At 38.4% G+C, this 15,264-nt stretch overlaps 1 protein-coding gene across 2 annotated transcripts; it reads right to left on the bottom strand.

Annotated features, from left to right (window-relative positions):
• Positions 1-7,953: 7,953 nt before the first annotated feature.
• Positions 7,954-9,738, bottom strand: LOC108111730 (probable citrate synthase 2, mitochondrial). Of its 2 annotated transcripts, none has more exons than XM_041818920.1 (4): positions 9,609-9,738; positions 9,354-9,556; positions 8,513-9,288; positions 7,954-8,446 (listed from the first exon to the last, which is right to left on the bottom strand). In XM_041818920.1, the coding sequence occupies exons 1-4, from the start codon at positions 9,651-9,653 to the stop codon at positions 8,043-8,045; spliced, it is 1,428 nt and encodes a 475-aa protein (XP_041674854.1). In that variant the 5' UTR covers positions 9,654-9,738; the 3' UTR covers positions 7,954-8,042. The 2 variants fall into 2 exon arrangements, with proteins under 2 accessions (XP_041674854.1, XP_017076772.2); XM_017221283.2 differs by having other exon boundaries at positions 8,235-8,451; positions 8,517-9,288.
• Between the last annotated feature and the right edge of the window lie 5,526 nt (positions 9,739-15,264).

Here is a 15,264-nt window from a genome sequence, read left to right as displayed (position 1 = left end):
GCAGATTTAAACTATCAAATCAAATTAAGTTTAAACAATCCCAAAAAGAGGGTCTGTTCTTTATCATATGTTCATGTTGAGTTTTTGGGTCTTTTACAGTGAAAACTTAAATAACTCTTTAAGTGAAAACTTAAGATTCCTCGACTGCTTTTCCCAGATTAACCCATATTCCCATATTGGACATATGTCAGCACTGAATACAAATATGGAAAAGTGAAAAAAATAGCCGTGGAAAAAGAAGAAAATCCAACTTCATGACCAAAAGACGTGCAAAGTGCAGGCGATTATGGCAGTCATAAACCGATTAGGTCACATGAATATTTATGGATGGACGCGACGAGAAAGGAACTCAAATGGTGATGCAGCTGGAGATTCAAAAGCAGCTGGGCTAGAATGCAACAAGCGGAGAAATTTTCCACTCAGTGGGGTTATAATCATATTTCCAAGATGTGACAAGGGTCAGCTATTTAAGAAAAAACTCTTTAATATCCTTAAAAAAGAAGAAAGAATCGAAAGTAAGTTTCTATCTTTAAAGAGCAAACTCTACAAGTAGCAAGAGTTATTCTTACTTGAAGAGTTATTGCTGCAAATATTGGTTTGGTGGTAAACATTTTTTTTCGATTCAATATCTTTGTTTGCACTCTGTTGTTCCGGTTCTAGCAGTTTTTTCAAGTAAACGCAACAATAGGGGAACATCAATAACACGTTTTTCTTGGTTGCTTTTTCCGCAATATAAATAAAACATTTGCATTTAAAAGGCTTTCCATCGCCCCGTTTGAGAATGGAAGTTGGCAAATAGTATTTTTTTTCCCCACGATTGATGAATGACAATTTCCCAGCTATGACAAATACCGATAAACGCTGTCAACCAAATGCCACAACTCGTAGATAAACATTATATTGCAGTAATGGATATTATTTAGTACATCAGTTTTTGGGCGTGGTGTCTTGACCTTCGCCAGCAGATGAATTTTGCCTGGTTGATTTATGCCGGGAATGGCTTAAATCGATTTTAATCGCTCCCAGAAGTGAGTGCAATCTAGTGCCCAATAAAACACACGCGAATCCTGCCCAGCGAAAACATCCTTTGTCCTGGCCTTTCTCAAATCGGAAGTGGATTATCTGGAATGGGCGTGTGTGTTTATATAGCTTCACTTGATTCGTTTGTCGATAAATCTCTTTATCGCCATAATCGTTAAGTCGTTCACTCGTCACGGACATTGATTGCCTCCATAGAAGCCAACAATGAACTCAACTTCCTCTTAAATATTTATTATATATATTTAAGAGATGGTAGAAGGATTTATTCTGCCAACTAACTCCGTAATGAGCTGATATTTTCCCTGAAATTTATGTTTTAAAATTTTCTACCTTTAATTACTAGCATCCTTTTTGTCACCGCAGTCAGAGGCGACAAAATTTTGGAAATTACTCTCGCCAAATAATGTAAACTGTTGCGACAGCAGATAAAACAGCCCAGCACAGCACAGCAGAACAGAGCAGAGCAGAGCCTGCAGCATCAACAGCTTGGTAAACAAATTTCCATTTGGCGCTGAACATTTTTGCAACAAATCTGTATATATGGCTGTTGCGTGTGTAATGTTTTACAAATTTCCTGATTTATTGTAAAAGTTTTTATGCGCATTTCAGTTGCTGTTCAAATAGTTGAATGCGATATGTGTGGAAAATGTTCTCTTACTCTGCCTGTGTGTGTTGACGGGCACATGACAGTCAGACTGCAGATATTTATACATACATATATGTTGAAGTATATATTGTATATGAAAAGTTGTATAAATGCGGAGACAGACTCTGGCCAGTATGCAAAATGCAATTAGAGCGAGCAAAAAGTTAGAAATGAAACATTAAAAGTCCTAAGTGAAGGTCAAAGACAGACTCGTAAGCTTTCCTCATGAAAAACGGGTCAGGAAAATGGTGTTTAGTTAATGTCCGTAAATTTACACACATGTTCGTTATTTTTTGGCCGGCAGCTATAATTTGCAATTAAAACGTATCAAATTGAGCAGGGAAAATTAAATGGGTTTTCCTATACAAATATGATAAGCTGTAAAACAAAGCCAACAGCTCTTAGCAGGGAAAAATATGTGCAGATGATTAAATTCAGAATTTTCTTTGTAGTTCGAGGTTATTTACGCAAGAATGGTATATCTTTATTAGCGTAAAATGCTGCAGTAAAAAGTATTTATTGGTGAAAGGCTGAAAATTCCCCTAATCGAATCTAAAATCTTTTGCCACAAATCCAACCGAAAAATCAAATGAAAATTTAACTCAACCGCAAAAGTATGCAACAAGAAATTTCTGGCAATAAACAAATCAAAGTTCATCGAACTTTACCGCAGAATAAAGCCAGAGCTTAAGCTCATTTATATACATTGCTGTTAACAACCAAACAAAGAAAAAGGATTACTTACAAAAGTGAGTAGAAAGTCAGCTAAAAAAATGTTCCTCAAACTTGGCGGGACATTTTTCTTGATCAATGCTGTCTGAATGTTTTTAATTTCAATTTTCGCTTTGTTTTTCAGGCTTTCTGTGTCATCTTGATTGACAAATTGAAACGAATAGCTAGTGATATATCAGACAAATGCCAAATGTATTGATTTTCGACTGTGATGGAAAAATAGGAGCTCATTGGAACGCCAGATGTTGCTGCTGCTACTACCATTGATGTGAGATGAACTTAATTTATCCAGTTTTCGGGGTTACTCAATTCAGCAGTTTGGCTTAGTTTCGTATGAGCTGAATTATTAATGAAAGCCCGCATTAAGGGCAGCCCAGGAGGTGGCCATTGCTGGAGTTAATTTATCGTGGGCCAGCCGACAGTTGTATTGTGTCAAAATTTGTTGCCAAAAACGAATGCCAGAACAATAATAAATTAATTAACGTGAGTCGCAAAGCAAAAGGGCCAAAGCGTGGCACGTGCTGCAAATGTGTAATCACTAATTAAAGATGGTGCACTCTTAAAGCTGGAAAGCTTCTTCCTGGCATGTCTTATCTGCCAGTTGGCCAAAGTAAGCCGAGTGGAAAGCATAATTCGCGATTTGAATCCACAAGGCAAGACAATGGCCTAAGAGCTTGGGGCAGAGGACACCTTAGTTGTCTGTTGATAATTACAAGGACAAGCGGCAGATAAGGATAAGCGACAACTGCAGTCCATTCACACAAAACCTAATTCAACGAACAATGGCGTATAGAGCCCGACCAGATGCGCAGGATGCTAATGATGATCATCATCATCATGTTGACGACGACAAAAATGGGATACCAAATTGCAAACAATGCGGCAAACTTTGCCAGCTTTTAATTAAGCCACCACAAGCAATCAGGAAAAGCACCAAGGTGGTGCTTAACTGAGGGCACACGATACGCCTTTCGACTATCAAATTACGCATACGCCACATGTGACGCAGTTTATTGCCTATCAATCTGTCAATCAGTGCTCTCCATTGGTCATCAGCTTAATTGAGCCGGTTTCTGCTGTCCAAAAATAAAATAAAATTCAAATAGTCAAATGAAAGTTTTCAAAGAACAAATAAATGCAAAAATAAATATAAATTGGGTGGTAGAAATATTCCTTGTAATTGGGTCAAAATCTCTTCTTTGCACGAATAACAAATAATATTAAAAACCATTTATGTTCCAAATGATATAGGCTGCATTGTTTTCATTAACAAGCATTCAATAAAAGGAATATTTGTTTAATTAAAACCTTTACTGACTTTATTCACGAAGCGTTTTATGATAAAGTTCTTAATTTAGACAATTAGTTGTTGGTTTTTAAAGTATTTATTAATATTTGAGCTAATAAAAGTTATATACAGTTAAAGAACTTCGGCAAATGGTGTGCCAAATGGTAAATAAAAGCAAAACAAACTCAAACAAACTCACCCTTAAAGCCAACTAGAGTTATTCGCTCCATCTTCTGTCTGTCCAGAGCAGGTGAACTCCCCAACCAACTTCACAAATCCCCATCACCATCACCATCACTACCTTTGGGTGTTGGCCCAGTGCTGCTGTGCGGAAAAATAGCGAGTATAATCGCAATTATTTTTACCTGCCGGCACTTTTAGCGCATTCCACCTGGCGAAACTATGTGCGAATATTTCTTCGACTGGAAAATGAAATAGTGAAAGCCGGAGAGAACTAGAAAGGGAGTTTCCCGCCGTAAAACGGGCGAAACAAAACATGAAACTTTGGAAAGTTCCTGTTTGAGAAACATTTTAAGCTGTTGCGTTTGTTTAGTTTGCGTAATCTTAGGCGGCAGCAAGGCTATCGCTATGAAAAAGCTCCAACACAAAGGATTTTCCTTTTAATTATAAATTGTACTTCAATAATTTCCGATATCAATCATTGTTAGTATGAATAAATGGTAAGCATTTGGGAACATTAAATAATCATTAGTTTCAGACAAATAAGCCGAATGCCACATCTCTCATTAGTAACAAAAAATAATATTAACAGCCATTTATTTTAACAATAATGTAGAATGCATTGTTTTCATTAACCTGTAATTAAAAGTGATTTAATTCGGCGGCTAATAAATATGAAAGGAATATTGAAATAATTGAACAATTAATTGGTACAAGTAACCGTGACACACGCTACATAAATAATCAAATGAGCTTTTCAATTATCCCCATTTAATTTGACCTGCACTCCGATACATAAAAGTCATTAGGAACAAGCATTTAAAAAGGAAAATATAGAAATATTTATATAGAAAAAGGATGGAAAAATCTAGGGCAATTTATTTGAGCTTCGTGGGGTTGGGGTGGGAGGAAATGAAAAACTTCCTGGAAACTGTCATATAGAGAAGCCAACAGTTACTGCCACTCAGTTGGCTGCTGCTGCTCTTTCAGCATGTCCTTTCCTCCTTGGGCCAGTCTTTGTTTAGAGAGGAAGAATTATAATTTTCCTGCGTACCCAACAAACTTTTCACTCAGCCCAACACAAATATACCCCGTATGTATATAGCATATACATTTATAGTTATTTTTCCACAATGTCTGATGTGTTTGTGTCTGCAAGTTGCTTTTGTCGAAAGCAACTGCAACTTATTTTGCATATCTTAAAAAATAGAACATACGCAGAGATCCCCAAGCAGCCTTGGTCCGCGCCAGAGACCATTATAATACAATAACATTGTGAATGCCGGCGAATGCCGGAGGGGGTTTCTGGAAGGGGGTTTGATAGTAACTCGAGTGCAGCTGCTGTCGCAGCCATAAAGTTTTTGGTCTATAAGGAAGTTATTGCATTTCCCGCTCCCGCTTCCTTTTTAGCCAACGACCAAAATTCACATCTTTTGCTTACAAAATAACCAAGAAAAAAAGTAAGTAATGCCAAATTTAAGCTTGGTTTACCAGCTCTTTCTCTCTTTCTCCGTCTCTCTGTCGCTTTGTCTCTCTGGCAATGAAAGTGATTATGGCGATATGGGGCTCAAAGAGCGGTCCTTGGAGGCGAAGTCACTCAAGATGTCTTCTTGTAGCTTACCCGGAAGTTAATGAAATGAGACCACAGAGAAAGTGGAGGACAAGAGCGAAGCCTTAAGCGAAAGTTTTCAGATTTCAGTTGAGAGAGTTTTATTTTCCCAAAAATATTTTGTGATTTGCTGCCATTTATAAATATAAGTTAAACAGAATAGTTATTACTCTTTAAAAGTTAAACTTGGAAGAAGGTTGTCTATTTTAAACTTGATTTTTGTTTGGCAAGAGAAAGTGGTTCGCTTAAAAGGGAATTTAAACTATATTCCTTATTGCTGTATGCTATAAAGGAACTACACTTTAATTTATTGTTACTAAACTTATATTTCTAGGAACCTTTTTGTAAGTTTTCATTAATTTATTTCCAGCAGGGGAGATGCTGAAGACTTACTTTGGTCAGTTTTTAAAATATCCCCTACATAGTTTCATGCCCAGGCACAATTTCATGAAATTTTTAATCTATGGTTTTGTTTTTTATTTTTAGTTTCTTTTTTTAGAAAAGACGAAAAGGGAGAGTGAGGGGCGGAAAACGAGGGCGATGGGTTGGAAAGCACTTTCGCATTACTTTTGTTTTAATATTGCAGCAAATGGTTGAAAGCAAGTTGGCATATGTGCGAACATTTTATATGACTGCTGCCACACATGCGTTCCACAGCCAGATGGAAGTCGACCGTCCGACCGTCCGACCGACCGCCAGACCAACAGACTGGCCATTGTTTTATTTTTGGTTCTGGCCAGGCGGCGGGACAGCAGCGGCCACATGAACAGGAACATGCTTGATGCGGATGTGTTTTATTCCCGCCCATTTGTGTGTGTGTGTGTGGCTGGGTGTGTGCGTGCTCAAGTGGGTGAATTTGAGAATGTGTGGGTGTACGCTTTCCTTTTCTGCCATCCAAGGCCACTGGCAGCATACATACTACTCGTAGAAGCGTGCCTCTGCATCTCGCCCACCCAAAAACAGTTTCAAATTATGTTTGAAAAAAATTATACGAAAAAAAAACATCAGCTTGTAGCTGCGCAGTGAATTGCAATAAAAAAAGTTTTCATGATTTCCCTCAACAATAAAATAACTGTGCGGGAAAAATAGTAAATACTTTTATTAAAACGTTTTGCAGCTTATTTTTCCCACCAGCTTGGGTAAACATATTTCAACTTTTATCATTTACATTCTACTTTCCCTCGCTCTCTCTGCCTTTCCACTGCTCATTTTCCATTTGCATCGGAAAAACCTCTCATGCTCAAAGCAATTAATAATAAGTTAAGAGCCGGGGCGGGAAAATGTAGTTCATGACCATATTATTATGCTTATAAAAAGCAGGAAATTTATTCATGTTTATGAGTAGCTGTAAAATTAAAATTCGATTAATTGTCGTTTATATTTGGGAATTTTCAGTTTTATGACATTTTTTATATGTAAATATAAGAACTAAAATGTAAATGTTAAGCATTTATGAATATGTGTAATTAAATTAAAAATGCAAGGGATATAATCACGGCGATGTGCCATTATTTTTAATACCCACACCATTTTCCATTTTCCTCTCACTAGGTCATTTGTTATGTGGGGCAAATACATATTCCCGTGGAAAAACGAATATCAAATTCAGGAAAGTGGAAACTGGGGACCTGGCTTAGGCAACCCCAAGGACTCCCGAGCTTACCCACAGGGAGGGCGCTATAATAAAAATCACAATAAAATATCACTTATAGAAACCATGGACCGGGTTCCGTGAAACAAAACAAAAATCGGGGAATACAATCGGGAAACTGAGTGGGTAAGGACCAAGACCAACACCCAACCAAACAAAGGGAGAGTTTGAACAGAAATCAATCAGTTGATGGAATGCTTTTATAAAAATTACAATAATCACGAGTACATTTGATGAAATTCGTGGCAAGTGGCGATGGGAATAGCAAACAGGGAATTCTTTGTTTGCACACATTAATATCCTTGATTTGTCCAGATTAATCCAAATCCTTGGGAATTAAAAGCAATTCCCAGTTATTTTAACAATATTTCCCCATTTAATTTGTTCCCAAAACTATGCCTTTCCTCAAGTGTGCCAGAAACTGATTATAATTTATCATTTTCGCTGTGTCGAGAGCTTGGATTACGCGACTGATTTATGATCTACTTTCGGGGGAAGATACAGAGGTGATGGTCTCGGGGGGGAATATGGATATTAGATACGTTTTTTGGGGATGCCAACATCAAAGCCATTGAAATGCGATTTATTTAAGCCCACGCATAATAATTACAGCTCTCGCAGGACGAAATGGTAAGGGGTACTACTTCCCCCAAGATGCCGGCATATCAAAGAAGTCAGAAATAAACAGACAAATGTCAGTCAGGCAAAGCAATTACAAGATGCCAAGAACATGCATATGTTAATGACAAATATTAACGCTTAACAGAGGTCTCTTCAAGGTGAAATATTTGAGTGTCCTCGGAAAATTGTTGTTGGAGATGGTTATATTTATTTTAAAACTATTCTTTCAGATTCACAACTAGCTATTGTTTTGGTTTGATAACCTGTTTAGTGTTCAGCACTTTTTCTTTTTCTTATCATCCTTCTTGTCCGCTGCTTCGATAAGTCCGCAGAGACTGGACGAGGAAAAGGAGTTCGGCCTTTCGATGGGTCCTCCCAGGGCACGTGACCAAATCAGTTGAGCCATAATTCCAATAGCTCGAGAAACTCCGAAGAGGACCGTATAGTAGTTCATCTCCTTTAGACAGTAGTGTTGCAGCAGGACACCCGAGTGGGCATCTACGTTTGGATACGGATTAGCCACCTTGTTGAGACTCTTCAACACCTCTGGTATAATCTTCCACAGTCGGGTAACTAGCTTCACACCAGGGTCATCCTTGCAGTGTTTCATGGCAAACTCGTTTTGGAGAACGAAACGGGGATCTGTGTGTCGCAGCACGGCGTGGCCATATCCAGGGAACAACCTGAAGTGTAAATTTAATTTATAGACTTAGATCATTCTGGACTAGTGTATAGTCGAATATCTCACCTGTCCTCCTTTCAACGTATCGTCGATAAACTTCTTTATTTCATCGTCCGAGGGCTCATCGCCTATAGCTTTTCTTAGCTTAGTCAACCAAACGAGTACTTCCTGGTTAGCCAGTCCATGAAGTGGACCCGCCAGGCCGCACATGCTAGCTGCAAAGGAAAGGTAAGGATCGCTGAGAGCTGATCCAACCAGGTGGCCAGTGTGGGCGGAAACATTGCCGCTCTCGTGATCTGCATGTATGACCATATAGAGCCGCATGAGATCAATGAAATCCTTATCCGGCAGTCCGAGCATTTGGCAATAGTTGCCAGACCAATCCTGTTCCTGGTCTAGATCCCGACAGCCCTCGCCATTCTTAAATACGTTGTTGTAGATGACCGCCGCCACGGTTGGCAACATGGCGCACAGATTCATTGCATCCTCGTATATGAACTTCCAGTAGTCTGCCCTTTTTGCCCCCTTGTTGTATGCCTCCAGAAACTTACTATGCGGATTGAGGCAAGAGCAGGCGGCGCACAGCTGGGCCATAGGGTGAATTCGCTTGTCCATGGCGTCAATCATTTTTAGGCAATAGGGCGGAACCTTGCCACGCTTCAACCACTCCTTGGTGACCTCTTCGGCCTCCTTCTTTTTGGGCATCGATCCGGTGGTCAGCAGAAAGAAACACCCCTCCGGTGTGCCCTCCTGCGAGCCCTCTTTAACTCGTGGCAGCTTGGCACATACATCCTTTAGCAATTTTCCGCGATAGGAAATGCCTTTCTCTTTGTCGAGGCTGGGGAAGAAGAAAAGGAATTTCAGATTAAATTCAACTAGTTAATAGTATTTAGAAAACCTTACCTGGAGGTGTCGCAATAAAGGAGGGGAAGTCCTCGCATTCCACCTATTATACTGTTAACGCTGATCTGGGCAACTATCTTCTTGCCATGCAGACACTTGATGCCCAAAAACTTGTCTCTCTCTTCGGGAATTTTCTTGGCCAATTTTCCCTTAATGCCGTTGTCGCCGCCACCTTTGCATTTAGCATAGGAGCGGATAATGGACTAAAAATAAATGTTAGTAACTCATTTTTTATGGAATTTATACCTTGAATACCTTTAACAAGCTTTTGTTGCATCTGCACTTCTTGGTATTATGCATGATGAAAAGTTTTGTGGTGGTTAAAATTACAGTGGATTTGGAATTTAGATGAATGGGAATGATCGTTTTGAATGAGTAAATTAGGTTGGTGTTATATTCATAGCCTACTGTTTGCTTAAAGACAGGATTTATGTGGTAGGTAGATAGGTGGTAGGCAGGTAGGTAGGTAGACCCCTTTGAGGGATAATTATTTGAAATTTCCCCAATCAATCATGCAAAGTCAATATCCTTAATAGGCCACACAAAACTTATATTTAATATTCCTAAGCAAATTATGTGTTCTAGAATAAATGATTTTCTTGCATTTCCCTGGTGGAACGTGATTTAAGTGCAACATTATGCTATGGCATTGCAATGTGGTTGACACACAAGACTAAATTGTTGCATGCAATTTGTCGTATATTTCTGGGGACCAACTTTAAGCTGGAACCAAAATTAATTCCTGTTTGTTTGTCGCTTAACGAAATTTTCGGGTCATTTGTGTGGCAGGAAAAGCTGAACTGCAACTGCAAAGCCCACCCACTGGGCACTGGGAAACACACAGACACACACACTTTCCCTCTCAACTGGGGAAAACTCTATATATGAAATTGCAAAAAATTAAATATCTATTTGTAGTTTTTCGGGCATTGGGGAATTTTACGTTACTTTGGCTCATCTGCCAGAAACAGAACGCTTTTGTTTATAGAGATAGAAAAAGAGAGAGAGAGAGAGAGGTGGTCGAGATGGGGAATGCGGATGCGGATGCGGATACGAATGTGAGTGAGTGGAATTGGTACTTTGGTAACGTTTTTCATCTGCCATTGCCCAATGGGCTGCACTTTGGGGAATTTTTTGGTTTTTGCCACCGCCATTGCATCTCTGCTGCCCAGAAAATTTATATTTGTTTGTTTGCCGTTCTGATTTGGTCCAGCTTTGGGGCAATCAGCGCACAAAAAGGACCGGAGTGGGAGAGCAAAAAAAATAGTTATATACACGCATATATATATATAACTTTGCTTTTAATTAAAACATATTTTACATCCAGTGCATGCGAAAGTGAAAAAAGGCGTATAAATATGAAAATATTTTTGCCCAGCTTCACTAACAGCCATCAAATGGAAATTAAAACTTTATCGTTCGGCAGATCTGAGCCTCGCTTTTTGTGGACCTTCCCCTCTCATTTGGATCTCTGTGTAAATGGCCATTCATTCAGTCAACAAGTATTCCACTTTGACTATCCACTCATTATATCACCCCTTTGGATGTTTTTTATGGTTGCCAGTGTGGGTTTTGCATTTTATTAATTAACATTCAATTAGCGAAAACGATTGTGGCCATGCCGCATTCAAGTGGCATTTAAGCTATTCACGAATTTTGTAAGCCCGCCATTGAGATATTCAAATGGAGTCTGGCTTTGGCCAATTCAAAATGTTTTATATAATCTTCTATAAAAAATGCTATTTGCTTTTTTTTCTATTTGTAGTTTTAGTTTTTATCTCTTTTTCAGGTGCTCTTAGTTTGTAGTTTTCGGTCTTTTTTGTGCCTCGACACTGAAAATAAGAAAGAATTATAAAACGAATTAAAATCTTGTAAAAGAATAAAATTTGTCAGTATGATTATTTTTTCTGCCTTTTCAATTTTTATTAGAAAGTTAAAGTGTGTTGTGTTATGTAAGTCATTATAAAAATATTCATTTTGAGAGGCGAAAGTTGTATTAAAAATTTGAAACCTACAATTAAATTATAAATTACTGACATCCTTTTTCGAGTTTTTAAAATCTAAAAAGATTTAATACTTTTTATAGTAATTAACCTTTGATTTGGGCTAACTAATTAAAGTTGGCAGAAATTATTTACAAACTAGTAAAAAATATTTAAACAATTTACTGAAATTTATAATTTTTTTCAAGTGACTTTGATTTTGGTTCTGCCTTTTCTATGTCCATGTTGTCCTCCATAAATTTCCCGGTCTGCGCATTTTTCCGCTTTGCCTTCGGTGTTTGGTTCATTACAAGTTTAAATAATTTCCCTTTGCTACGCCACCCTCCCCCAACCCTTTTAGCCTTTGTTCGCTGTTTTTACCCGATATTGCGATATTGCGAAGGCAAAAGCTTAAAGTGGACAACGCCCTTGAATGCGAAATCGAATTTCGCACTTAAGCAGCTGTCAGCAACGGTATCTATCTTGGCCCAAACACCCACCCGCTTTCCACTCTGTTCCTTGTGGCGCCCCCTTAACTAGACGCCCCCCTACTTTTTTCGCTTTGCCCTGAAAGTTGCATCATGGACAAGCTGCAAGCTGGAAACATAGGAGCGAAAAGGTTGGAAACAATTTTGTTGCCCTAATGCATAATAGAAAGTGTCGTATCCATGACAGCCGAAACTTTAAAATGATTTTATTAACTTAACTTTGTTGCCCACTAAAAATATACACAAAAAGTGCAAACTGGGTGAGTCAAAGGGGCCGAGGGCGGTCAAATGAATAGAAGAGGAAAGAATATTTATACAATATTTAACTTGGCAGCTTATTGAGGGTAAATACTGTGGATATGGATAGAGTGAAAGTTGGGAGGAAAAGCAATAAGTATTGCCCTGTCGAGTTTAAACATACTTTTCTTAAAGTTGGATGGTATGTCATATGCAAATGCAATTACAGTACTTTCAGCATCGCTTTCTTATTTTCCGTGTGTGCAACCCAATCGATGGTTCTGCATTTCGCCACTTGATGAAGATGGAGGAGGGTACTATACTACCATATGGCACTATATCCGTAGGTGAGTGCTCGGGGTTCTTCTTTCAACGAACTTTGACGTTTCCACTAATGAAACTTCGCCCACATACGTGCGTTGGTCTATCTCTACATATCCAGTTTATGGGTGTGGCAGTGTGAAGGAGTTTTCGTTTAGGTTGATATTGCTTGGCTTTTGTTGACATCACGTCGAACCTGTTACGAGTGTCAGTTCGATTTTCTCTATTTTTTTTCTCTCCTTCTTTCGCTTGCAAACCGAAACTCACGTGTCTGAGGTCACGGTGAGTCGATGATTTTGACAAATCGCTAACAAGGACGTGGCCAACCCAAAAAGGTCACAACATTTTCAGGGGGTGTATGTAAGGTTAAGAAGTTGGTGGAGGAAAATGACATAATTTAGTTTTACTAAAGGCTTTGAATTTATATAGAAGAGAAGCCCTTTCCAAGGGCTGGATTAAACTTAGTTTGAGAAACTGAATTCCTCTTTATGCATTCTTCTCCTTAAGTTTAAGCTAAGTAAAAGCTATTCAAGAAACTTAAAATCTCATTTAATTTAATATCAGAATTCACACTGACAAGTGTAGAGGCCAATTGGAAAATTAGGTCCATAATATGCGAGAGAATTATCTCAAAGGCATTAGATTAACATAAGTTTGAAAATTATCTCCCTTGAATCCAATTAAGTAAAAGCCAGGAAAATTTCAAAGCCAATATCAGTAACATAATTTACCCAAAGCAGAATAAATTATATCATTTTATTTGACTAAAACCAGCTTTAGGCATTTAAAGGAACTTCAAGACTTGTGTTTTTAAGTGCTGCCAATTAAAACGTGTATAAAATGACATTGTTTCTTGATGACACAAATGGTTAACCGCTGGAATGCCAAAATGCTGCTTTTTTTTACTACCAACCTCAGCTTTTTACCACGGGAAAATGCAAATGTCGGGAAATGCATATACATATATGGTAAGAATATGTTTATACAAGGGAAATATGTCCGTGAATTTTCCATGAATACTTGTATATGCCGCAGGAAACAGATGTATGACCGGAATCAATGTAAATTACACTCCGGGGCTACCAAAGAGAGACGAGGATTTTGAGCAGAGATTGTTAATTAATGTTTTATTGCCGTTTGACTCAATTATTCATTAAACTGCGCCGTTACCTTTCTTGGTTGCATTGAGTGGCTGATTAAATGGCTGGATAAACTCAAGCATAATGAGTAATTAAGCGGTTAAGTGCCGCGCATAAAAGCCTCAAGTCCGGGCCCCCTCTACCCCATCCCAACCTCCCTCTTTTCGCAATCCCCACAGATTTATGCCAAGAGCAGGCCGCACTCTGCAGTTCTGAATGGATTTCTTTAAAATAAAAGCAAATCAAAGTGAAATACATTCAAGCACCATTTGGTCTGCAAGTGTGTTTGCCCCAGTACCGGTTGGATCCAACAAGTTATTCAGCTTGCTAAAGACGCTTTTATCTCGCTTTTACCACACAGACTACCAAGCCCAGAAGGAAATGCGGCCAAGTGGTGAGCAGTTAACACAGCACACATGTACTCCATCCACTTCGTCTCCACTTCAAACCCTCTGGCACTCGTCTGGCATAACATTTTGTCTGTTCCTCCTTCTCTCTGACTCACTGGGTCTGTGGGCCAAATTGAGTATTAAGTATTTGGAAATTTTTGTTGAAAAATAAAAGAAAAGTACAAAAAATAAAAAACGCAGCAGGAAGTGGCCATACAAGCTCCCATATAGACAGGCGGAAGCGGAAGCACTCACATTACTCAACATACCAGAAGTAGCCCATCCTGACGAGAATTTTCAGACTGATGATTACTCCACCACCCATCTTTCCAAACCCGTAGGTTATTCTGGGTGCTTAAAAAGATAAATACAAAGTTAAAAGTATCAAACAAATAAATAAATAAAGAATGGTTTGAAATCTCTTAAGTAGTATTACTACTTATCCTCTTAATAAGTAACTTATCAAAAGTAAAAGTCATCAAAAGGCCCCTTTGATTGAGCTTAGGAAAATTGCAATTTACAAGCATGATTGGAGCTTTGTTGACCAGTGTAATAACTCATCGAATAAGTTTTATGATTTTGTGCTTTGTTTATGTTTCGATACCCTTTGCTTTGAATACTACAGATTCACATCAATTTAGTTTTATGGCCATATCTTTCCTATTTTAGTTGGCCCAAGGGGCCCATTCGCGCTGATCCCTTTTGGCATTTCAAAGTTATTTATCTGTCTGTTAAGGTTTTGAACAACTTTCTGAACGATTTTCCTTGATAGAAGTGAAGTTTTTGGTTACCTTAACAAAATTGCCGATTTTATGATGATTTTTCTACGTATTTTGTATTGAGTATATAATTTAGTCAATTAAATTGTTTGGCCCTAAAAGCAGCAGAGAAGGCCAGTTTGTTGGCCTAAGGAATTGCGTCATTGCGGCAGCCATTTGGCCATTTCTCTTTCAATCTACACTTTTCCTTGGCTTGTGGCGCATTTCGGCCGCATTCATTCCTCACTTTAAGTCTCGACATTTTGACTCGCAAATTAAAATAAATGGCATCACATTTTTTCCCTCAGATTTCAGCTTCTGTTGTGCTCCATCTCTCTTTTATCTGATTCTCTGGCTCTCTTCTCTCAAAGTGGATATTTAAACGACATTAAGTTGACTTAATTCCAACGCCTTAAATTTACCCAGCATGTCTTCAAGTTTTTCTTCTTTTTGGTTGTTCCTCCTAAAAGGAAGAAAAGTGCGGCCAACAAAAGGGCAAGCAATTTGATTGTAACAGATTTAATTACAAAGTTCGGACCAAGTCGTGTGTTAAATTTGACCGAAAAGTTCATAAAAATGCATAATCTTAATGTCCAG

Source organism: Drosophila eugracilis, unplaced genomic scaffold (genome assembly GCF_018153835.1).
Source record: "Drosophila eugracilis isolate 14026-0451.02 unplaced genomic scaffold, ASM1815383v1 contig_415, whole genome shotgun sequence".
NCBI lineage: Eukaryota > Metazoa > Arthropoda > Insecta > Diptera > Drosophilidae > Drosophila > Drosophila eugracilis.
This window is presented reverse-complemented; position numbering and strand designations above follow the sequence as displayed.

Bases quoted from the DNA above. Each gene is read 5' to 3' on its own strand.
- LOC108111730 (XM_041818920.1), bottom strand. From the start codon at position 9,653: ATGCATAATACCAAGAAGTGCAGATGCAACAAAAGCTTGTTAAAG. The intron at 9,557-9,608 runs GTATTCAAGGTA...ATTTATTTTTAG, and splicing joins GCAACAAAAGCTTGTTAAAG to TCCATTATCCGCTCCTATGC. The intron at 9,289-9,353 runs GTAAGGTTTTCT...CTTCTTCCCCAG, and splicing joins CTTTATTGCGACACCTCCAG to CCTCGACAAAGAGAAAGGCA.